This window comes from Anopheles bellator, chromosome 1, assembly GCF_943735745.2.
Source record: "Anopheles bellator chromosome 1, idAnoBellAS_SP24_06.2, whole genome shotgun sequence".
Classification (NCBI taxonomy): domain Eukaryota; kingdom Metazoa; phylum Arthropoda; class Insecta; order Diptera; family Culicidae; genus Anopheles; species Anopheles bellator.
Window position 1 is genome coordinate 13127590 of NC_071285.1, and position 25385 is coordinate 13152974.

At 52.0% G+C, this 25385-nt stretch overlaps 1 protein-coding gene across 3 annotated transcripts; it reads right to left on the minus strand.

Moving 5' to 3' along the window:
- Positions 1–25290, minus strand: LOC131213411 (dual specificity protein phosphatase Mpk3). 3 transcript variants are annotated; one of them, XM_058207457.1, is made up of 6 exons: positions 24754–25290; positions 4578–4686; positions 2241–2436; positions 2023–2164; positions 1610–1951; positions 1–1570 (listed from the first exon to the last, which is right to left on the minus strand). In XM_058207457.1, exons 1-6 carry the CDS (start codon positions 25175–25177, stop codon positions 1188–1190), a joined length of 1596 nt encoding a protein of 531 aa, XP_058063440.1. In that variant the 5' UTR covers positions 25178–25290; the 3' UTR covers positions 1–1187. The 3 variants fall into 3 exon arrangements, with proteins under 3 accessions (XP_058063440.1, XP_058063449.1, XP_058063432.1); XM_058207466.1 differs by having other exon boundaries at positions 1–1355; positions 1557–1951; XM_058207449.1 differs by having other exon boundaries at positions 1–1951.
- Positions 25291–25385: the final 95 nt, after the last annotated feature.

Sequence of the window (25385 nt, forward strand, 5' to 3'; positions counted from 1 at the left end):
CGGTGTGGTGTGCGTGTATACGTGTGTGCGTGAACAAGAGTACTACACTTTCGAACTACATGTAATAAGAAATAATTAATGCATTAATTAATATAACGACGTGTCAACATAAATATATATCTATATGTATCTATATCATATCATATATTATTTTGTAATATATATATTCATACGAACGCACGATTGTTAATTCCTTTGCCAATTTGTATGTGTGCTTCTGCTCTCATGCTGTCTTTCTCTGATCGCACTCTGCGCGTGTCTGTGTAATTGTGTGCGAGTTTGTGTTACAATCTTTCGCTCTACAATGCAGCTGTGTAATGGTTCTTCATTTGCTCTCTCTCTCTCTCTCTCTCTCACTCTCTTTCGCTCTCTTTCTTTGCTCATCTTTAGTGTGGCTTATCGTTCCAAATTAGCAATTCTTGCTTGCGTCTAACATCCTTAATATAATCTTTATACCTTCGCAACTGTCCACTTCCCAGTGCCGCTCTGTCAGACTCTGTCAACACTCTATATTAAAGATTTGCGTTACTTCATATCAAACTTTACAACTTTCAAACGTCCTTTCGCTTCACTTATCGCCCTCCTTTTCCCTTTGTCTCTCTGTCTCTTTTCTTCTTCCAAAGGCTTCTTTTGGACAGCAGCAAAACGGAAATCGACTCATACCCAAATCGCCTACTGGAGAAAAAGGGATAGTAACGTAGCAACCATCGGGTGCATCGTGCGGAGAGGGTGCATGAGGCATGGCTGCCCGGATACCCCTTGGATTCGATCGGATGTGTGTCAAACGTGTGTGCGCGTCATTGGGACAATTTTGGCACCAATTCGACAGCCCGGCAAAATCGGCACACTCGCCAGAGGAGAACTGGATTCTCGGTGGTGGTCGTCATCGGACACGGAAGCGGAACGATTACCCCCAAAGCACACAAAGCGCACACAGTTAACAATGAATAGGATTCTTTCAGGCTCTAATCCGTTGCCTCAGTGTCTGGCGCCTCGGACTGGGTGGCCGTCGGGTCCGCAATCGTCGTCGTGAGAGTGGGGAGCGGCGGCCGGGGAAGATCGTGCCGATCGTTACCACCGCCACTGCTGCCGGTGGTGTCACCGTCTTTCGGGTGGTGATCGGCCGGTGATGATGGAAGGAGGAAGTGGTCCGGCAGCCTGAACCGCCCACCCTCGGCGGCCGAATCTCATTTCGGCGTGTTACTGCTCGGTGTCCACCGGTCAAACTCGATGCCGGAGTCGGGCGAGATGCCGGTCGTGAACGGGCCGAGCAGATCGATGGCCGCCTGGGTACACTTGCACTCCACCTCGACGCAGGTGCAGTTGTACTTGACCATGTGCCGCGAGTGTAGCTGCTGATGGTGGTGATGATGATGGGAATGCTGCTGCTGCTGCTGTTGCTGCTGCTGTTGTTTTGGGTTGTGGGAATGATGATGGTGCTGCTGCAGGTGCCTCGCCGAAGAGTCCATCCCGATCGATCCGGCCGAACCGGACGAACCGACCGAGTTGGCACTGAACGGAGTGGTGGACACGGACTGACTGCCAACACCCACCACGCCGCCACCACTGCCTCCGCCCCCGTCTAGCGACGATGGTGTGGTGGAGCAACCACCGCCAACGCCGCCGCCGCCACCACCATGACCACCACCCGCACCACCAGCGCTACCGGAAGAGGAAGAGCACGACGAGAGGGAAGAGGCCGAGTAGAGCTGCTGCTTGGCGGTGGCCGACTGCGTCGGGTCGATGTTGAGCTGCTGCTCGAAGCTGTGCAGTTGCTGCATGAAGTGGAAGTTGGGCGACACGTCCGGTTTGCGCGAGCGGACGAGCAGGAACGCGTCGTTCAGGGAGAGGGTCTGGGCGAACATTAGGTAGGCGAGCGTGACGGTCACCGAGCGGGACACTCCGGCCAAACAGTGCACCAGCACTCCGCACCCGTTCGAGCGGGCTTCATCTGCAAAAGCGGAACCGGGAGAAACTCACTATTAGTGACACCAACTTCAGCAAGGCCGTCGTAACACTTACCAATGAACTTGATTGCGTCCGGAAAGTGATTGGCTAGTTCGCCGGCCTGCGACCAGTGATCGGTGATCGGTATCTGCAGATAGCGTATTTGGCCGTCGCGTTCGAACACATTCGGCAGATCGGGCGTAACGTTCAGAATGTACTGCAAAAGGTGGCAAGGTGAAAGATTGGTGACCCCCGTTCGGTGCGGTGCAGTGTGTTCGGTTCCAAATACTCACTTTAATGTTGTACTTTCTCAGTGACTTTAGGTCCTCGCTGTGCGAGGCATTGCCGAGGAAGAGGCCGGGCAGTATCTCGACCGGTTCCACGCTGACCGCTGCCTCCGACAGGTAGTTGGTTGTGCTTTCGCAGTCCGACGACTCGGTGCTGCTGCTGCAGGCCGAGTCCGAGAACGGGATCGAAATGCGTAGGGATCTGCCAAAACAGAAACGAAACAGAAGAAAAGATTTTAAACACATTACGGCTACGTACGTTTTGGGAAGCACGCAGCCAAACGCTAGCCAAGACACACACCACGTGGCTGCGTGCCGCTAAGGTTGATCAACAACGAAAAACCCTCGTTTTCCCGCGTGGGAAAAAAACAACAATAAGCCCCACTATTGCTTCTAATTCGGCAAACAGCAGCAATTTGAAAAAAAAGAGTAACCATAAGTATCAGCCTGGCAACGGAACACATAAACCAACTCTGCTGTCGCTCTCGGCTCTCGCTCTCTACCACGCCGCTCGCCGTCGACGGATTACCTTCGGCTGGTCCGAAAGCTATACAAACTGCCAACACGTGCTGCCGACGAGGGGGGCTGTGGATGACGAATGATGGCGGGAGCCAGTGTTGCCGTTGCGACGGACGTTACGAGATCTGCCGCTGCCGGCACCGTCGGTGGTGCTGCTTCGAGTGGTACTGCGACGATGGCTGGGATGGCATGCAGCAGTGTGGCACCATCTCCACACACTACATCCCTCGGCGTGGATAGATTCATTCAGGACACGCGCGGCAATAATGCAACGCACCAATCTTGTTCCCCTTCCTAGAGACGACACCGATCAACCATTGCTCGCTAACACAAATTTACATTGAGATTGTGGTAAAGGTGTTAATCCCGGAATAATCCTCCACCACCAAATCAGACATCGAACGGTTGATGTTTGATCGCGAACCCATTCTGGCCGCCGCCGTGCTCACCTCCTTGTCAGATACATTTTCATTCGCCGACAATCAACCAACCCGTCCACGCACACACTCGTCCTCGTCGGCGGCGATTGTCCTCACACTGGTCAACTCCCCAACGGAAAAAACTAGGGGGACACTAGCTTCGATGGCGACCCGCAAAAATCAGCAGCACCAAGTTATCACAAACGACGCTACGATATGTACGGCGGCAGTTGGTGCGGGACATTTTCCCGTTTTATTCCGGCACTCAAAGATTAGCACCGACTGTGGCCATTCTGCACCGTTCTGTGATATGCACGTGATTTTTCGCGATATGCCGAGAGTTCGAACGCGAATCCGCGAATGCTTCGCGTGTCCACTACCTTCCGGTGCAGCAGCGTGCCGAACTTACACTGACACCGCCTGACAGTGGCCGGACTCTGGAGAGCATACACCGCCCCGTGGCGCAGTGGCAACGGGAGCTTAGTAACAGCAGTGGAACTTCCGACTGCGTGTGACAGGGAACGAGAGAGGTCGGCCCGAAAGCGAGAGAGAGAGAGAGCAAGCGAGAGGGAGAGTTCGGTGTGCGAGCGAGAAAGCAACAGAAGAGCGTGAATGGCGGCGAGTCGCTCGGGAAAACCCGAATGGAGTACGCCTGGCTTCCATGCTGCAAATGCGTGTCTCTCTCTCTCTGTATGTGTGGGAGAAAGCAATAGTGCCGGGGCGGCCCACAACACAGTGCAGGGGGTGGTGGTTTGGTGGCGGGGGGTCTCATGAAAGAATTCATGTTGCTCCCACACTTTCTCTCCACTTCTCTTCCTGCGACCTCAGTGAAGGGCGGCAACGAACGCAGCCCTAGAGCGCGACCCCTACGCGCGCCGATTACACTTCGATAACCTCACTCGGTCCGTCGGTCGGTCGGTCGGTTGCCGGTTGATGGATTTCACTCACGCGTTGTGTTCCCGCAGCACAACCCAAACAGACACCAGGCGCTTGAATCTCCCTGCGTCCCGCGGGGCGTAATGTGGGCGAAAATGCCGAAGAAGCAGCGCCTCCCTGCTGAGAGCCGGAGAGTAGTAGGCGACGACGATCACCAACTCTTGGTGAGTTACGCCATGTAACGCGTAACGCAATGAGGTTTCCGGTGCTCTACTTCCGTTTCGAAGCTACTAAAGGGTAGCTACTCGGTGTAACTTCGACTTTCAGCAGGTCCTGTTAACCTGTGTAACCCCCACGTAAAAGGGTTGGCATATGGCGTCATTTTTTGGCATTTCATTCCCAGAGCTGGAGTAGAGCGAATCCGTAAACCACAAGCGCCCTTGTTCGTTCTGAATTCGAGGGCTTTACGTGGTTTTTTGCCCACACGAATCGCAATTCGCAAAGGCCAGCGGCGGTGGCGTCGGCTTACCTCAGTCCCATCAGTTGCTCCGTGGCCGCACATCCCGTCTGCAGGTTGGCATTGATGACTTCATCCTCGCACCACTCCGGAAATGACTGACGAAAGTTGGCATAGCCTCCTACGCGCGCGGGAAAGGAAGAGAAAGAAGAAAACGCACATTCAAAAACAGAGTTCCGTTATAGTAGGCCGCGGTTGGCACATATAATGTTGTGTTGAATGAGGCTATCGAAGCGCGTCAAAGGAAATGTACTCCAGGGCTCCCCTTCCCTCCCCGCGGTCACACCCGCGCCGCACACTTCGGTTCGTTTAGTGTCCCCTCCTCGGAAACCGCACGCGGCGGCGGTTACAACTCAATCCGCGGCTACAAATCTGGCTGCGTACGTTTTTTCATTCATCCATTCGAACGGACCGGGCGTCCTTTTGCTTGGGGGTCCCCCCACAATAGTAGGCGATGGCGGGAAAGAAAAAAAAATGGAGTGTACAAAGTTTACTCGCGCCCGTCCCCCGCAAACTGAACCGAATTCCCGTTCCCCGGGAGAGCCGTGCGTGCCACGCCAGTCACCGTCAGCTTCTCAGAGTTTCTCGGCCGTCGTCAGTAGTCTCGTCGCGTCGGCACATAAATATTCGCATACATAATCCCCCGCAGCCACCACCCACTCACGCAGTCACCCCCAACGATCGACAGAGAGAGAGGGAGAGAGAGAGAAAAGTTGTGGGACAGGAGGACAAAAAAAGCGACACCCAACACGCGCGCGTGGCCTTGCGATGCCCGGTCCGGCCAGGCCCGGCAAAGAAACCGAAAGTCTCGTGGCGATGATGGCCGCGCGTTGGAGTGTGGGGTGTGTGGGCGGTCAGACCAGAACGAACGTGCGTGGGTGTTCTTCTGCTCCACAGCCCGAGGATCGAACTTTGGCGACCCAACACACAACCCACAACCGGAACACGGAGAATAGCGTTATGTACGCTGCCTGGCTGCCTGGGCTGGAACACCATTTTACGCGTCCTGCCGGTGGTGGAGCTCCGGAGTCCCGAAATAGACACCGTGATCTTCTTCTTCTTCTGCAGTGAAAAGGAAGCTTCGACGAATTCCGTGCCGTCGGGCCACAGAAAAGGATGATAATTCAATAGGAATGGAGCATGGACCTGGAACGAGCCATCGGCGGGAAGGAGTCTTCCTGCCGGGGTCGATCGAACTTTAAATCGGGAAGCTCGTTTTCATTTGTGTGAGAGAGAGAAAGAAGGATTCTAATAAAGGACACTACGGATTCATTCACCAAACACGCCATCGTTGTCTTTGTGGTGGTGGTGAATTTCTCTGCCATTCCAAAGCACTATTTGTAAAGCTCACCACAGCCTTTCTCTCTCGCTCTCCCTTTCGCCTACTCGTGCCTTTTCACTCTGTAGGCACACATACACCGACAAAAGCCACAGCCTGCTGTTATGTACAACGGGGCTAGGTGCTTTTGTGGTACCAAACATTTTTGGGGAAAAATTCGGCTGGGGGACAGATGATCCCCTAACTGGCCCTGGACACGCACACATCATACTTTTAACGGGGGAGCCATCCTTATCACCGTGCCGTTCTCGTCGAGAATCCGTGGCTCCACCGTTCTCGACTCCAACTTTCGATCGATTTCTGGCTCCGATTCCGGCGGGAGACACTGTGTGAGTCTCCTCTTCCGGTACGGACCGTTGTCCTTTAACGTTCGTCCTTATGACACACGCTACAGGGTGGGGGGGCGAGTTTTACGCAGGGGTGGAAGCGGGTGGCTACGGCGTTCATTCACAAAATTTCTCGGTTTGCAAAAAAGGAACACCGCACCACGCCGCGTGTCAAGGACTCAAGTGAGCCGGGAGAGGAGAGTTTGTGAAAATTCGAAGGAGGAACGGAGCGCACATTTTTTTGTCGATCATCTACTACTCTCGGCTCCGTGTAGGTGGCACAAGGAAGGGCCTTTCTTGTGATCTTGGGGGGTTCCGTGCCTCGGGTTATTTTCAAAACTTTACTTAGGCTTTCTGTGGTTGGCCGAGTACAACACACGAGAGAGTAACCTTTAGTAGAGTTCGGGCCAAAACATCCTTTGGGATGCATTTATATTTAGCCTGTGCCTGTGTGCCTTCTGTGGGCGTTTAAAATAAAGTTCCAATTTTAGAATGAATCCCGCAGAGCACTACGTGCGCCGACCACTAACTCTACTTCTGCCCGCTGCTTCGGCCGTTATTGATTGATTCCCCAACCCGGTGGCTGGTGTGGCGCAACCACTGGAGCACTGCTGCGGCTCTGGGTCTGTGGGTGTCAGCCTAAGCTAGCTCCCTCCCCCGGAGTACTATGTTTAGCTTTCAATTACGAGATAAAGCGGCCGATGACAGGCGGCCCGGCAGGCCGTGCGGTGCAAAGTAGTGAATGGGACCGACCGGTGGAACACACGCCGGGCGAAGGACGACACCTACACGTAACACGTTTGTTGTTTTAGACACCGTTACCCGTCACCGGGGTCTCTCGCTGTCTCTCTCTGTAAATTCAATCTGGAAAATGGGAAAACGTATCGCGCCCCAGTTGTGTCACTATAGGTTTGGAATCGTTTTCATAACTGAACGCGGAATGTTTTCCTACGTTGATGGGAGGCTTAAGTTTAATAGTGTCTGGCGGAATGTTGGTTAGTTGATGAAATTTTAGATAGTTAAAGGTACATCATCAAGGAGCGCCCGATTGGATTTGAATTGGATTGGCCACACATTTCCAGGCCAGGTTTTTGCATGCTGCACCACTTTTTGCCATTCCAGTGTCGGTTAGGCGGTTTCCATAACAAGCTGCCAGCGTCTGGTCAAATCCGCTTAATAGAAAAACTTTCCAAAAATTCGGTTTCCTAGAGCCGCAAAAACAATAGGGGAACAGAAGCAACTGATAGGTAAAACTAGTTACTTGCATGCAATGTTGCACACAACATTATACACAAATGTATGCGTTCCAAAAGTTGTGTGCAATCTTTTGTGTGGAACTTGTACACAAATCATGCACTGGAAAATGGCACCATAATATTTGGCAAGCATTAATACTGAAATATTGCCAAAAATAATGTTTGACCGTATCATGCAATATTATTACGCAATTTTATACCAAAACCTATGTAGCCCCAGATATCGAATAGGATCGAATACCTCACTCTCTTTATTTCTCTTGTCATCGATTGGCAGGTCGATCATTGATTTAATGTTTCACTTTAGACATCGCCGTTATTCGGTAAGGCTGCCGCCATCGACCGAAGCCTGGAAAGAGCCTGGAAAATAATCTTACGCGTCTCCCAAAAAGCTCTTCCCAACCACCGCCGAGGGGAGAAGACACGGACCACAAAATTATGCCACGCAGGCCACGTGTCGGCGCCCTCTGCACGCCCAAAAGCCGACGCGCGCGGCACTTGGAATTGGTCGTCGAGCTATTATTTTTTGTCCGCCGGTGATCTGCTTACGATTTAAGGCGGTTCTCTTAAGCAAACAACGCCCCAAGTGCGTTATCCCACACCAACCAACAGAGTCAGCTGAAAAATCTGCGCGCACGATTTTTTTCTCTCGACACAACACAACGGAGTTTGCCGGATAGCGGGTGTGCGCGCCCACGCCATTCCTACGGTTTCCGGTCCGGTTCCTAATCTTTGCGGGGTGCCTGCTTGTGTGTGGAGGAGACCCCTTTCCAGCAATCAGGTTGATGCTGCAAAGCGAAAAAACACCGGCTCCGACGAGTGGCGATGGCGGCGAAGCACCTAGCTAAGAGGTGGCCGGCTTTTAGCCGGTCGTCGTCAGGGTCTTGTGGCGTTGGCGGCAGAGGTGTGTGGGTGTAAGCGGCGTAAACATCACGAACCTCCTACGATGGCAACAGCGGCTTACCAGGAGACAGCAGCGGACCGAAGGAGAGGACCGTTACCGGTCCTAGCTACCTTTGCGGCGGGGGATATGCGAACACGTGCGTGGCCAGGAGGAGTGTTTGAAACGCCTTCCAAATGAACTCGAAAGGAATAAGATTCTGGTAACTTCTTCGGTGTTTCTGTTTTTCAATTGCTCAACTGTCAATGGTGTGGCAGATTCCGTTCATAGCTCAGAAGCATTCAAAGCTGATTTTGAGATGAACCAAATAATGTGGAGCGTAGTTGTTTTATCTTCTTTCTCTATGTCAAAGCATAAAATTTATTTTACAAATTTATTGTTAATAAATTTGTCATAAAAATAAAGAGAACTTCTTCAACAAATACATTCACTAGAGCTTCAACTAGTTACTCTTCAAGCCCCCGAGTAACTGTATGTCAACACCTTATAAACACTTTCTTACCCGGGGTCCACAGTATGAGAAACTTGGTAAAAATGTATGGCAGGCCAAGAAACTATTAATCTTTTGCTAGAGTTCCGTAAGTTTCTTTGAGTTGCTTTTGAGCGCCCTATGTTCATGAAATATTTCACGCATTTTTTCAATGTGAACGCGTTGAAGCCAAATTTCGGCAAGTTTTTTTTGGCTTCCAAAAATATGGCTAGCTTTTCGACAGCGGATCAGATTTTGACAAAGATGGCAATAGAAGGAGAGCGAAAGGAAACTGAACAATCAAAGCAAAAACAAACGAACTGTCATTTCATTCACGCGTGGAGCTCACGGAATTTTTCGCCCAAAAGCTGCCAGTGTGGACACTAGCATATCAAAAAAACCTGTAGAAAAAACTCATACTGTGGACGAGGCGCTATACTTGTTTCAGTGAACTTTGACTGTACGCAAGGAGGGCTCTCTGGTGGCATCTTGTTACTACCCCACAATGGAGCTGATTGGTAGTCACACACTCATCTGGATGCTGCCGCCGACAGACGGCGGTGGGGCCGTGGTGCAAAAAAGCATAAGAAACCCCGTAAAAAGCGGGACACATTAAACACGAAAGAAATTAAATCAAGAGTGGAGAGGTCGCCCCACGCGAAAACTAAGCACCGAATGAAAGATACATAAGGAAAGGTCCACCCGTCGCCGTCAACCCGTGACACGCCGTGCCAGAGCCGCCAGAGCCGCCAAACATAAATGAAAAAAGGCAGCCGGAACCCGCTATCTACGATCTCGCTCGCTCCGAGTATCGATGACCCACGCGGCCTCCGACGAGTGCGTGGGTGTAATTCATTCATAACTTTGGCTTCGCCTCCCTCCACTACTTGATGGAGCGGCCGCGCGAGAGAGCGAGAGAACTCTTCTCCCGGCTCCGGGCCACTTGGAATGTTGCTGCCTGGCTCTATGTAATAAAATCGATTGCGGTTAGGTTTCACTCGGCGCGCGTAGAATTCATCGCGCTGTGTGTCCGGATGTTGGTGGTGGAACTAAGAGACAGGACCCGAGGAGGGTTTCTGGAGGGTGCACCATAGAAAAATATGCGGTATGCACGCTGCTCTCCTAGCCGCGGTCCTCGCGGTGCCTTCCTAGAAGAATAGTTGGGAACCCGTGTTCGAAGTACATAACCACCCCGTCAGCGTGTGCGTGTTTGTCGCCCACCCCACCCCGGCGAGGACTGACTGCGCATGTCCGAAGGCTCCCTCCCGGTTGCAAAAACCCGGGCTGCGTGGGATTCATTCAGTAAAATCGCATGCCCTCGTCAGCCTTCGCCGCCGCCGCCGCCACCATGACCGGGCCCGGTCCATCGTTCCGTCCGCCGTTTGCGCAAGTCCCGCTTGCACTGGAGACCAAGCAAGGGTTTTGACTTCTTCCCGAGATGGCAGCAGCAGCGGCAGCAGCGACCGCCATTTAATTCTTCTCAATGCCTTTTTGCCCGGTGAATGAATCTTTCGCCTGAACGCGCGCGTCGGGTCACCGCCCCACCACAAAAAGCTGGGTCCGCATTCCGGTGCATCGTGTGGCGAGGTGGTGCATACTTCACACACCGGATGAGACGGGAGGAAGAGTCCCGAGAGTCAATGAATTTCTTTTTGTTTTGCCCCCGTTTCGCGCTCCTCTTGGACCACTTTCCATTGATCCGGGGGAGCCCAACCCCAAACGGATGTGACCACCGAGCGCGCGCGCGCGCGCGTAAGAGGGAGAGAGAGCCCCGGGTGGGGACTTTAGCATATACGCGTAAGAAATGCAAATGAATGCACTGTGTCTTTGGCATGCTTGAGAGCGCGCCTAAACAGGCGGGGGTCCGAAGCCAGGGCGGCACCCAACCGGAACGTCGGTTACCGTGGCCCGGCCAGGCCATCGCCGGAGACGACCAATTTTCATTATGTTTTCCAGACCGTGTCCCGGCGACGTCCCTACAGCTCGTGCGTAGTAGTCTCAGTGGTCACCACCGAGACGAGAGGAAGTCAAATGACATTAAGACGGCTCACACGTTGCTTAATATGGAGGTTCTGTTTGCTGCCGCCTCGCCGCCTGTGTTAATATTACGTATTGCAATATGGCAAACAGTATTTAGAATGTCCAATTCGGAAATTAGAAGAGTAATCTTGTGGACAAAAGCAGAGTTGTGTTCAGGCGCCTCCGTCGCATTAGCATCCAAAGATCTCAGCCATCTTGTTTGGGCGGAAGTTTGGCTAAAGATTGAAAAGGTAAGATGTTACTAATACATGAGCACATAGTGCAAAGGTATTATCAGATATTTACTTAATTTACCTTCGAAACGTTCGAAAGCTACGACAACGACCGCATGTCATAAACAGTAAACAGAGTTTGACAGCGTTGTCAATCCAAGTAAACAAAGCGGTGCTAAACCAGCCTACTCTATAGCGTTTGATGTGATTCAACCGTCTAACGTATAAAAACCGGGCGTTTGCTCTGATGAAATCGAAGTTGCCTGAGACGGCTCTAGTCACTTCTTACCGAGAAAGATGTCGCCATAAAACGGGCGGCTCAAAACTCTTCAAAGAAACCACCTAATCCACCAATAAAATCCGAACGAAAAGTGTCTCCCGGCCGCTCCGGAGATCACTCATACGTCACGCGTCGTCCGGTTAATGTTATGTGCGTGTCGAAACAGGTTCAATCAACTGACACAGGGGCGCCGCCCCATCCCCAGAATTACGTCATCATCAGCCAACAGCCGCCAACGATGGGCTGACGTCAGGATGAAGCGAAACATCCGGCACGTGCGACCATGTCTGTGTGGTTGTGTCTTTCTTCGATCGAGACAGAATCGGTTCTAGAGCGAGCATTCTGCTGGCCGACGTCATCATGCCGCCACCCCGCGTACATCCGGTGGCCCCGCCACCACCACCATCTCTCTGTCTCTCTCTCCCTGGGCGCTCCCCGGTTGGTTTAGTGTCTGTTTTTTAGTGCTTTCTGGCACGCGAACCACCTGCTCTCCGCCGTCGTGAGCTAATGTCACTTTCCGGCGGACGGAAAGGATAATGTCCTGCACATGGCACGCGTGGTAGACAAACTCTAGTGCCGAGAGGCCACAAAAAAAGGGCAAGAAAAAAACCACAGGAATGATTCAAAGACGAGTCTTCGCCGAGCTGTGAAAATATCGGAGCCATTTTTGGGGTCCGGGAGTGAAAATGTTGCTGCGGAATCCTTATCATTGTCGGCCGCACAAGTGTTAATCCTGGGGAAAAGAATTTACTAGATACATTTTGGCAAACTCAGCGCACTCCGGGGGTGGTAATAATTAAGGAGGTAGTATCTGGAAAGGACGGACCCTGCGGCTGCTACCCCGAAGAGAGCCAACGGATCCGAATTAGTAGGAATACGAAGTTATGTTTGGTCTCCACAAAAACACCCACACCGAAATACGTGGGCGGCGTGGTTCCGACTGGAGCCTTTTCCCGTAAAACCTATTCTGGGTTCTGATGGGCCCCGGCGAGTGTGCCGCCTGCTGCCTACGGACGAAGGATCAACATTTTGATGGAGCGCGGACCACGCATTCGGCGAGTTGCATTCTGCGGCGCCCACTCATGTGGCGCCAAACGGACCACCATCGCCCGGACCTGTGGCGGTGCGAGAGAGGTGTTGAAGCGCACGCAGCCACTCTGACGCCACCGGACGACCGGGCGTCTCCATGCGCACGGACGCAGCCGAAGCACGGGGGGAAAATGCCAATGCAATCCCCAGCATTCTGGTTCTGTTGCGGTGTCCCCGGTGGTAGTGCGGCATCGGTTAACCTTTCTCGGCCGAGGAAGGACGTCACAAGGCCGTGAAAAAAGGAGAACGGATTGTCTTCCAAGGAACGGAAGATGACTCGACTTTCTCCAAAAATAGCGTGAGACATTTTAGCATTAAATTTTAGCAACTAATTTTGCGAAAATAGGTGATTCGGCTCCACACTCACAAGACTAATGTTCGTCTAGGGTCTGTCTCTGTGGGTCAGCTTTTGGGGGCACAGGCTTCCAAGCAGCGAGAAGCAACTAGCGAAGGAAGTTAAAAGAGAGCCAGAGACTTCTAAAATTCCCTCGGACAGAGACCCCCAGTTTCTTTGTTGTCGTGAACGAGTTTGCGGATTTGTTGTTCGTAATAATTATCTTTTTATAAATTGAGGTTTCTATTATGCCTACGAGGTGAACGCATCACTCATTCTGCATGGGCCAAGTAGTTGGTAAATTTAGATTTCAGAAAAAGATTTTTTAAGATTAAAAAAAATGTATTACGAGACTACAAAAAAGATGTTGATAACAATATGAAGGGGTATTAGGTTTGATCCTTGTTTGCTCTGAATTTGATCATTTTTTGTCGTCCTAATCGTTTTCACATCAGCTCACGTTTTCGTTTTGACAAGAAGATCAAACAGTGAAATGGAACCTTTTATGAACTAGAACTGCTGTGACGCATCAAGGGCATCGTTCTTGGGGCTTTCAAACGCAATTGCTGACATTATGTGATTAACAACAAGTCCTGTACTAAAATTAATTCGACAGGTAATTCAAATTAACCGTAGTCCTTACAGCAGATATCAATATGGACACCGCGCGAGTCCATAAACAATAATACACTAAAATGTGCACCAAAACCCCTCGCGTGGCAACTCTAGCTCTAGTAGTTCTCAGCAAACCTCTCATTAGAAACCACACAGTTCCATGCGGATGCTGACACATTCTGTTCGATTCGATGGCAAGCAGAAATCCTTCTTTTTCCTGTGTGACTTTGGCCGAAGAAACACAACCCACACATACACACAAGAAGCGAACAGCCGTCTCGCTCACTCACTCCACTTATCAGCACGTGGGTGACGACGAGGGCGCCTCGTGGGCTTGGGTGGGTTGCGTTCCAACCGCGCACGTGAAAAGCGACGACAATAGAACTTTCTTCGGCCAAGCGAGCGACGAGCGTATGGCGTGGGCGGTAGTAGATAAAGCCGCCTCCACACGCCAGCCTGCCAGCCTGCCAGCCTGCCCACGTGCGCGCCGTGCCGTGCTATATTCGGTCGGTGGCTGGTGGGCTGGCTGGAGCTTCCTTCGCCCGTTCGGAAAGCTCCTCCGGTGTGTCTGTGAGTGTGCGCGGCCGTTCGTTCGTTCTCTCTTTTCGGTGCGCTATTCTGAAAGGTAAAATTATTTTCAGCCTTTCCAGGGGTCTCGACTTCGGCTCCGGTGACCGCTGCGTAGTGTGCGTAGGCGCCGGCTGCCACCCGAGCGCTCCGAAAGTGAAAGAAAGCTATCCTTCCGAAACCCGGCTCCGACGGTGTGTAACCAACCGTAATCATTATTTGCATTCGGTGTGGGAGTGCCGGCGAATGGGGAGCGGAAAATGCCCAACAAAATAGCACGAAAAGCTGCGCTACCTACTACCTCATGGTTGCTGCTGGTGGTGAAGGTTTTCCACTTACTCTGGTGGCGCCCACGAGCCGCCGCGGCCACCGGGTCGTGGTCGGTCGGTGGTTGATCGTGGCCCTACGTAAAAGTTCGCGACAGCGTATTTTTAGCTTTTCCCACAAACCCGGTGCGCGAATCGTTCTACGCTGTGTTGTGTACTTTTCCGGGGAAGCATTTGGCATCATTCGTCGAAAGCTCCCGATTCCCGGTTTCGCCGGTTTTCGCTACGGGTAATAAGTTGAACCTCGATGAGCGCCACCGAAAGTTCGCAGCAATCGTTCCGCTTTCCGAAGCCACAAAAGTGTCCAGAGCCTAGCCGCAAATTATTGGAAATACACTTTCCATAATTAGACGGAACCAAGTGAAGGATGTCCTTCGCCTCTGAGGACAGTTTCTTGTTCGGTTGGTAAATTCCGTGCGGTTTGGACGAATATGGTGAAAGTGAGTCGCGTTTTGGCGGTGATCAGAAACGCGGCGAAGACGAGAAAAAAGGACACCAAAGACTGCTGCTCTGTGTGCACAGACATCGAACGCCTCGCCTTACTCTTGAGTGGGAAGAAAAACGATGTCTGCCTGCTGGAGGCCACCAAGGACATCGTTTAGATTGGAGAGGGTCCATTTTTATTTGGGTTTTGATTCCCAGAATCTGTCAACAACGAACGTCGGGGCTCGGGGAGATTTGGATTCTCGGATGCATTACAGCAACGCAATCAGGTCGTAGAGTCTTCTAGTGGAGCGTCTTCCAATTTGCGATGTAAGAATTCTTCATGAATTTTTAAACTGTCACCTTTCAGTGGATAGGCCGACAGGACCACTGATTTAAGAAACCAAGAAAGAAAAAAAATTGCTTTCGAGTGACACTCTGAAACCTTTCCCAACACTCGTCCGTTTGGACAGCAGAGACCGGCGATGGACGCTCTCGAATCGTTTTCATTGAACATGGCGTCAATATAGCGATAAATTACCCGCACAATGTCTTGGAGCCGTGAGCCGGTGGGCCACGTCTCACAGAGCTCACGTGAAGCAAGAATGAGGCTAAGAAACCAGTTGCCACACTCGTGCATAATTCGGATCCACCCAGTTCTCAAGATGCGCGATAGATTGTTTTGATCCGCTCAAGTTTCACAATCAAGGCAAGGATTAACCATGGGATGTAAAGGTGCTTTAATCCTTAAAATAATTCGTACACAATTTGTCGTCTTCAATTATAATTTCAAGCAAAAAAGTTATAATTCCTTTTGCTCGTAACGATTGCCCTGCAGAATCGAACCCTACGCCGCTTACAAAATTGCGCATTAAACACAATCCGTTCCATGTAGAGAACCTAATTTTTTCAGCTGCAATTTGCAGGACCTGGCATCATTTGAAAACTGGCTGTGAGAAATCGGAAGCACCGGACGGATGGATGGGCGGCGACGACGATAATTAGACCGGAAGGAAGCGCACCGACGGAGATGAAGCCCAACGGAAGGAAGACGCAGCTACAAATCAACCATTTCCGGTCCGGGCGGGCCCGTTTTCACTCTAAAACGCGCTTCAGGAACGATACCAGCACGACGATGACGACGGCCTGCGAAGAAGACGGTGCGCGCGCGAAGGTCGCGATGTAGAGGTCGAACGAAAACACGCAAATCGTTATCAAAAACAAACAACCGGCGAAGGGCAGGGAAACAGACACTGAAAAGTAAAAACGAATCCCCTCCGTGGCACATGAGAGGCACGGGGCGGACGGGCAGGCAGGAGGGAGAAACTATCAAAACGATCAACCAAAAAAGACTTGGCCGAAAGCATAAGAAAACCGAAAAAAACGAAGAGGGATTGAAAGGGATTTCCGTTTCGTTCGCTGCCGCCGCCGATGACGACAACGACGGCAACGATCGCCCAGCACCACCGGAAGTGTGTCTGAAGACTGGAAAAGGGGTACCGGGGAGGCGTGCGCGCGCGCATGTGTGGTGTGCGCACTCCTCGGTCACGCACGCGGTATGAATGGCCGCCGGAGAGAGCCGAGATGGCGACGGCGAGAGCGCGTAACCTTCCCACAACCCACAAACCGGGTTTTTGCGCAAACCCCGAGGCAAAGGAGCGAAGGAGTGAAACAGCTAAAATCGGAAAGATGGCACCGACAGCACCGACCGAGAGATCATGGCGGCCCGCGATGATGATGATGATGATGATGATGGGAAAACGGAAATACGAACATGGCCGGCCAGGCCGGCGATCCAACCAAGCGTATGATTTCGAGAGACTGTGTTTCCTTCGCCGGCCGCGTTTAATGTGTTTTCTCTCGGTTTTCGTTCCTGTTTCGAAACCCCCCCTTCCCGTCCCTTGGCCTCCTCTCCGCGGGGACTCGCCTCCGCGACACGCCTTTAAATGCGGATCGCGCGCTCAGCAACCCCCGGGGTCGGTTCTTGTCCGTTGACGGAAGTGTGTTATTAGTGGCGCGGCGGCAACACGACGCTCTCGTCGTGGGCCTCTCTTTGCGATCTCTGCAGGAGGAGGCCACCGTTACACGATCGAATGTTAAATTAGGCCTGCGAGCAGCGAGAGGACCGGGTTGCAAAGGGCTCCTCGGACCCTCCTCCTCGCTCGGGTTGCTCTGATAGCGATCAGGGAATGGATGAGGTTTTTTTTTTGGGTGGAATTATGGAAATTTCGGTGGCCTCGACGACAACGAGAGGGCCCCTCGCAAGAGTATAACGTTACTTTTCTCGCATCCCATCAGGAAACCGGTGCCTCGAGGGGGAGGGAAAGAAACAGGCGATCGAAGCATTTTTCGGTACAACCGAAAATGGCGCGAACTCCTGCGAAACGATCGCTGAGATAAATGACCGTCCTTGGGAACGGCCGCTTTAGTGTGAGTAGACTTTCTCCGAAAAACGAAGAATTACACGAAATCGCTCATGAGCGTGTGCGGGCGCGAATCGGATATCGATCTTGGCGGTAGCGATCGCGCGCCACTCAACCACGCGAAGCGCAACAATAAAGAGCGCGCGGGTTGCGTGTTTGAACTAATTTTAAAGGGATCAGATCGGATCGGGAGAGCAAATTAAATGGCCGCCAACAACGGGAGTGACCGGGCCAAGTCCGGTGAAGCAGAATGGATGACGTAATGTTGCCAAATTAGCCAAATAAAGCAACCCGTTCACTGGCTGTTCTGGGAACGGTCCTTCTCGCTCGCTCGGCCGCTCGGCCCAAAATTCGCAGAAGGTGCGTGAGTTCCGCGGTGTCGTCTTCGTTACGATCCGCGCGCATGAGAACTGTGGAATTTTTAAAAGAATGTAGATGGATGCAAACTTTGAAAACTTTGAATGATCACGATCATTGTTCGCCACAAAATGTACGCGTGCGTACGAGAGAGAAATTGAGGACGGAAGCGATGCGAACCGAAGAAAGATCCCTAGAAAAAGGGAGAGAGCGAGAAAAAGAAGGGAAGACGGTGCGCAAACGGAGAAACCAACCCACCGGGGGACAGCCGAATTCGAAATCGGCCACTGGCAAAGCGCGCGGAAAGAAAGCATAAAACAAACGCAGCGCGCATTAAAATCAAGTGGACACGACACGAAAGCGTTCGAAAGAACCATCGAAGGGGTTGTTGTAAATGGCACGTTCTTCAGCAGCAAGGCTTCGAAGGACAAATGAGCAAAGCAGATTCGCCCCACAAGTACGTCTACTATTTTAATTATGATCTGGTTCGTCCGATCATCGTTCACACATAAAGTTCTAATAAAGATCGATAACTTTGGCGCGATGCTGATGATCATGATTGCTTGTCCTGTCCCCGCCGTAATGGATGCTGTGACCTCGCGAGCTCGCGCACGTTGCCAAGAACGTGACTTCATTCATCGGATTTCAGCGTCTCACGGCTGAGAGTGAGAAGCGCGACACAAACTCACCACCAGGCAGCGCCCAGGAGCCGTGGTATTGGTGGTGAGTCTCGCGCATGCTCCGTCCGTCCGTCCGTCCGTGAGCATGTGTCTGCGGTAGTAGACGCCTCATAGACACGAGCCGGCGGCGGCTCACGCCTTCGTTATGTGTCACGGGCAAAAAAGCGTTCACTCTCATCCAAAAACGGCGGCTCGCGGGAACGAAGGACGGCACACTCTAAGCGCTCGAATTACGAAATTTCGAACACCGAAATGGCGGTGGTGGTAATGGCGGGACGGGCGCAACATTCATTCATGATTTCATCTCTACTCACCAGAGAGACCCCCCCCGCGGCACACGGAAGACCCGGGGAGCACCGGCGGGGTAGGGACGGGAACGCACGAAACTGGTCCTGTCCGCTGTGTGTTGCGCGGTGGGGCTGGTTTCTTTCTGCCTTTTTCCCTAATTTCAAACCTGCCTTCCCCATTAACGCGTGGCGCGCCGCATTGAAGATTGCTTTGATTGCGAATTTGTTTTCATTTCATTCTCGCCGAGCCGCCGTCGCCATCGCCGCCGCCTTCTGCAACACCAACAGGAGTGTTGAAAAAAAAAACCCTCCTAAGCGACGCCTACTAAGTGGCAAGGAGTGACGCGATGCTGCTGTGAAGAAGTGTTCTTACTGACGCCGCCGCTTGCTGCTTCATCATCATCATCATCGGCTAGTCGTGCTCGTATAATGTTACGACGGCGACGAGGACGCAGCAACATTATCGGTCGGCGGCCCACGGCGGTGTCTGGTCTGAGAACACTGTCTTGCGAGAAGAAGTGTAACCTTTCACCTTTCGGTCGATCGATCCAAACTTCGGTCTACACGCCGCTTCGGTTGGCTCATCAATCATCGGGACCCAACAACACACTCCAGCCAGCGCGCACGTCCCGACACAAACATCCTTCGTCCGTGGTGGCTCTCCTTGGGTGCTTATTTTTCGCGCCCGGTATCGCTAACCTAATACAGTACCAACTTTTCTGTAATGGCCAGTATGCCAGAAGAAAGTGAGCGTCACCGTTTGACATTTGGCCATCGATCGATTACTGCACGAGCGATTCCTTGCTGTCAAAAAATGGCGTAATTTTCAAACCACATCTGCTGCTGCCAACATCTGAGAACACCTGAAGCGATAAGCGGGGCGATCCGCGGTCCACCTCCCATTCGACCCATTGTCTCTAAGCTTCCGGCCAATTAGTGATTGGTTCCGTCGACCACTCGAGACATCGGAATAAGAAATGTACCACCACACAACCCGCGACAGGCATTAACGGAACGGTCCCCGGACAACAACGCGGTCACTGAGATTGGGAGCGATAAGAAGAAACTCGTTTGGTCCACACAGGTTCACAGGTGGTGTCCTCCCGGTGGCGGTGGTGTGATTTCATATAAAGGGTGGTCCATTAAAGATAGTATTTTTACATTTGGTTATAAAACAAAAACGATTTAATATTTTTCGATGGTTGAACATTTATTCGAAAGGTTCATTCATTTAATTCATTTGTGGAAAATAATTTCCGTCAAATGTCTGAGCAGTAAACCATTCGATCGCCCTATTTTGGAGTACATTTTCGACTGTTGACTGTGGTTCTAACACGGTAATGGCAATGTGAATTTCGGTTTTGAGGTCGTCAATAGTTGCTGGTTTGTTCATGTAACGTAAATATCGATTGTGGCTGTTGCTGTATGTCACGTAGCGCCGTGTTGAAACCAAATGCAATCAGCTAAAATCCGCACCAAACAGTCACTCGTTGTGGATGCATTGGCTTCTCCAATATTTCCCAAATTTATTCAACCAAAATTGTGTTTTATACATAAAATATACATTTAAAATGTCACGAATGAACCTTTCTAATTAATGTTCAACCATCGAAAAATATAAAACTGTTTTCGTTGTGTAACCAAATGAAAAAGAATCTTTAATGGACCACCCTGTACCTTTCGGTTGGATGTTCTACGGACCACAGTATGCCAATATTCAGGGAACGTATTAAGTTGAGTCAAACTTGAAATCAAAAAGGAATTCGTTTCCCTCTTTCGCGGATCACGCGATCCCTCCCCACCAGCCCCCGCCCCATAAGCTGCCCGCATCCGGATCGGAAGTTGAGAAGCCATTTCCGGAAGGTCTCACATTAAACTTTAACCACTCTTGTCCGCTACCGAAAGTAAGCGCGGTGTGTGCGTGTTTGGAGTGTTCAATTTCCGGTTCGAGGGGGATTAGGCGCTCGGCGGATCCGGTCGCGTAAATCGTGATCGTCGAAGACGCGCAACCGCAGCCGCGACGACGACGTAATCTGCTTCTTCTCCGTCGGATATTGCAACCGATCGAGCGCGGAGGCCGGACTTGAGATCCGTGGCCCAGTCGATCGATGGCCTCATTAGAGAGACGCACCATGGTTTGGCAAGGTGTCACGTAAGAGAGCGTGACACCTGCACCCACGGAACGGGGCCGACGGCGGGACACAACCCGCCGCCCGGGGGTTCGTTGGGTGGTTGATTACGGTGTGTGGCCTAAACTTCAACCTCCGCCGTCCGGTTTGGGCAGCCGCCGCGCGGTTGAACGCCCATTCAACGTTTCGATATGGACTGGTGCGGCTTGTCCGCAGCCGGCCGGGCAGGAAATGCCTGCCCCCGACAGACGACAGCGTGTGGTGGCCTCTTGCGGAGGCGTACCGAACTAAAACGGCCATCACACGGCCCGGCTAGTAGCAGATTGCGTCATTTTCGTCGCGGCCCGCCACTTGCGGTCTAAGCGTGGCAGGTTGTGTGTGGGGCAGCGCCATTGTTAACGGGAGGCGAAAAAAAAGAAGTGAAATATAATAAAAATATTGTCACCTGCTCGTAACACCATGCACGGGCGGGGAACCCGAGAGCTCTCGTGTGGGCTGGACCAACCTACCCACCCCGTGACCATATCGTTTTCTGAACGGTTTCATGCACTGCACGACGGCCTTATGTTGCAAAAGTGTGTCCAAAGGCAGATGGAAAAAAATAAGCAACACGCAGCAGAATGCAACAACCCGACGGTTGAGAACTGGAAGTTGCTCCTAAAGCCCGAACCATCGTTTCCTGTACCGATGCGGATTCGGGCGAGGATTTGGCCACGCTTAGGTGTGGAACCGGTGCGGCATCGTCTACTATGAGCCGCTAACTCACAATCCAGAATCCGAAATATTTGGTCCCATTTGTTTGCGGCTTCTCCACTGGAATGTGGTGCTCAGATTTTTGGCAGTATATCTTTTTGTGTTACTTCGGAAGACGACTTTGTAAGATTCTTTAAAAACATCGTCTGAGGAAGCATCGCAGCGAAACCGAAAGAAAGACCTCAGGACCGTCGTTTTTGCTTAATGTTGATGCGTTTTTTGCTCTTAAATTTCGGCTTCAACCCGTCGTCGTCGTTCCGAAGCACAGCAAACGCGCGCAGAAGTGGCAGGGCCAACGGTGGGGACGGTGGGTTCAGGTAGTTTGCAACGCGGTGGCGGCGCACCGGGGTTCCGTCCCCTTTTCCTGTCACACGACGACGTAAGCAAGCGTCGGTGGGGTGGCGGCGAGGGCCGTTTGCGGAAGGCCGTTTTGAATATTTATGAATGAGTTATGCGCGCAGCTACGCCACTGTAACCATTCCCTCCTCGAACCTCGAGAGCGGGAGGGCGCGCGGGGCTCTCCCGGTGCCCGACGACTTCTCGGCACGGCCCTTATGAGACAGGCGAAGACGCGGTGAAGCGCAGCCCCTCGTGCCGCACACGCCTTCCCCTTCCAGCGGTTGGTCGCGTGAGAAGACCCCTTCTTTCCAGCCCTTCTTTTGCAGCAGCGTGGAATCAGGGTGTGGCGAGGAGGGGGGCGGGGGCTGTGTGTTGGCACGACACGACGGTTGTCCACCTCGCGCGCGCGTTGCGTTTCTTTAACCCTGCTTCGTTTCCTTCTCGTGCTCCTCGCCCCTCTCTCTCACTCTCCGGGCTGTTTACTGGGCGCAAGCGAACGAATAAATGAATGAATGGAAATTGCACGAAACGAACACAAGAGCGAAGACGAACACAACACAACCAAGCAGAAGCAGAAGGCGAAGAAGAAGAAAAAAAAAAGGCTCACCTTCAACAACGGCTCTCCTCTCAAGCGTAAATAGTGGGAAGAAGACTTGCTGCGCGCAAGACTTGGGCAAGAAGAAAATCAAAACCATTTGAATTCAACCACACGCGGTGGTGGGCGCGCAGCACGGTGCTGGGGGAGGGCGGTTGGCTGCGTAATGCCCCCCGCCCGACCGGCCGCCCGGACCCACCGACGAAACGGCCCCATTTTAAAGGTGACACAAGCGGTGACCGGGGAACGGAAACGTCGTCGTCTCACACCGCTCACCTCACGCCCCGCACACGCCAACGCACGCAGCGGTCGTGTTCGCGCGCTTCCCGCGTTTCGTCGCGCGTTTGATAATTCTCTCACAGTGTGTGCGCGCATGCAAAAAATACAACTCACATACACACTCGCACACGTGGCGGACACGTAACGCCAGCAATTCAAACGCGGACCGACCTTCTCCCGTGGGCGAGGGCAAAGGCAGACGCGGGGGGGTGCATGTGAATGGAGGGAAACACGCGAGACAAATGAATGAATGTGTTCCGGGGGGCGCCGCTCACTAGAGTGCGAGAGTGAGCGTGAGCAGGCGCGGTGAGCTGTGAGACGCGCCTTGTGAGGCCCCGATGAGTACTTCTGGGTGTGTGGGATTTCGTCTTTAATTTCTAACTAATTCCAATGATGGAAGGGTCAAAGATCGGTGTCTATTGAAATTATTTGACGCCGACATCGAGATTTACTCGCAATGGCAGAGCCTTACCACTCGGATGTACACAATGCTCTAAATTGTCACCAAGATACCGAATGATTAATTAGCGACTTAAGAATTTAATTATTAGGTGTAGAACTTAATTCTTGCAGTTTTACAATAGATGGCGTTACTCACTAAATATAGCCAATTTTGGTTTCTATTAAGTATTTAAAAAATCGATCTCTGATTGGATCATCTTCAAAGACGATGAATTCTATCGACACGAAACCCGATAATTAGCTGAAAGAAGGGAGAAAGTAGTAGCTAACACCGAACAATACTACGGACAATAAGGTAGTCATAGTTTTTGTTATTGTAGTTAGATCACAAATGTCGAATAAAAACTGCAAGAATTAAGTTCTACACCTAATATATCGTTTTGTGCCTACGCTGAGCGAAAGTCGTTTTTGAAAAGTGAAGAGGCATATTTACATCAATTCAAAGCACTGGTGGTAGTACTTTTCGTTTTGCGTATCTTGCTTAAATATCTATTAAAAATCGTCTTTCCACGGTAAGCACCACAATGAGGTTTGCAATGGTGACTGCATCTCACAGCCGCCAGCTTGATGATTGTGTAACACGAAGACGAACAATAGAAAAATAACAGGTAAAACTCACAGGTTCAACAGACTTGTTTTTTCAACTATGATCTTTAAGCAATTCCTCCCCATCATCATTCATGTGTGGGCTCTGTTCTTCACTTGATTTAACCTCAGCGATGGCAGCCAAAGGCATGGAGCAGAATTTTACAATTCCACCAATCGGCCCACGGGCGGATGAGAATAAGTAAAGTTGTTTGCAAAACTTTATCTTTTCCCCGAAACTGATCATCGGCGCTGCCCTTGGCACGTCAGTCCTTAGCAACAATAGCACATGGAACCGGGGACTTGCACCCCCAAAAAGTCCGGCAGCCGCTGGCGTCATCGGTTTTCAGTTCGGGAGCAGTGCGCTGCTGGCGATGAAATAAAAGCGAGATCGACCCCAAAAGGGACCGTGTGTCATCGGCTTCAAGTGTCCCGGGGTGGCCATCTTATCGAACGTCGGAGCATATGGTGGGCCGCGCAGATAAAAAGGGTACTAAATTGATTAATTAATCACTCGGACAACCCCTACAAATGGTGACTAGCACGCGGAGCAAGTTTACGCACGCGCACCACACGTCTGCACGGCACGTATCGCGTGTAAAACCCACGAAGCCAATTCATTTGACCGGCAAGAAGTTTACCGCACCTCACAATCTCTCTCAGTCTCTCTCGATGAGTTAGCAATTAAACATCGAATCGGACGTTAAACAGCTTCCGTGTGACGATAAGTATCGGCGTGCAGCCGACCATCGGACGGACGGACAAAGCGGACGCTTTTACACAGCCCCTTCCGGTGGGCGCGAGCTGCATTCAACGCGCACTGCGCTGCTGCGATGACTAAGCGCATGTGCGCTTCCCGTCCGCGGCAGCAGCATTAGAAGGCGACCTTTCCGTTCAGCTGCCCGGGCCATCCCGCGGACACACTGATGGGAAGTGAAAATAAAATATGATTCATGCGCGCGCGAGCGAGTGAGCTCGCGGATCTCTGACCCCCATTCTGCTCCTGTTAATGGCGTCAGGCCAGTTAATGGGCTTATCATTCACTTAGCAAACCGCGGGCTGATCCGGCATCGATCCGCGGCATCTCGATCGGACTCGGGACTTATGAATTACGGGACTAACCTTCCAGGCAAACGACGCGGCAGCCATCTTGCTTGAGCTTCCGGTGCAGCACATTAATGGTGGTATCGTTGGTGGCCACGACGGACGGTCCGCCGCCCAGCAGCAGCTCCTCGGCCCGCACTCCGCCACCGTCCACCGGGGGTTCGTTGCTGTTGTTGTACAGCACGAACGTGCTCTCCTTGTAGCAGGACAGGATGCGCTCCTTCAGATCGCGGCACTTGATCGTGGACGTGATGTCGATCTTGCCGGCCGCGAACCGGCGCAGCATAATGGACGGGATCGAGAAGTTGACCGCCGTCCGGATGTGGCTCTCGGTGTACTCGTGCGAGCTGCGACAGTCCAGGATGATGAAGTGTTTCTGCGACTTGCGCAGCGCCGCGTGCAACTGCTCGCTCGTTATCATCTCAATATCGTGATCCGGCATGATCGGGTGCAATCGAGTGACACTTCTCCGAGTCCGAGTTGATTAAGAGCACGCCGTTTTCCGAACAAACCGCATCGATCGCGGGGGGCCCTCGAGTCACACACTTCCTTCAAACCACTGCACCGTACACACGTCTCTCTTCACTGTTTCGGCCGCGAGAATTGTGTTATCTTCACGCACCTCTAGAGACCCAATTCAACACGCTGGC

What these genes read in the sequence shown, in the direction of transcription:
- LOC131213411 (XM_058207449.1), bottom strand. Translation starts at nt 25,177, where the DNA reads ATGCCGGATCACGATATTGAGATGATAACGAGCGAGCAGTTGCACGCG. An exon ending in GAGCAACTGATGGGACTGAG is followed by an intron (nt 2,437 to 4,577) that starts GTAAGCCGACGC and finishes CTGTTTTGGCAG; the next exon opens with ATCCCTACGCATTTCGATCC. An exon ending in TGAGAAAGTACAACATTAAA is followed by an intron (nt 2,165 to 2,240) that starts GTGAGTATTTGG and finishes CACCTTTTGCAG; the next exon opens with TACATTCTGAACGTTACGCC.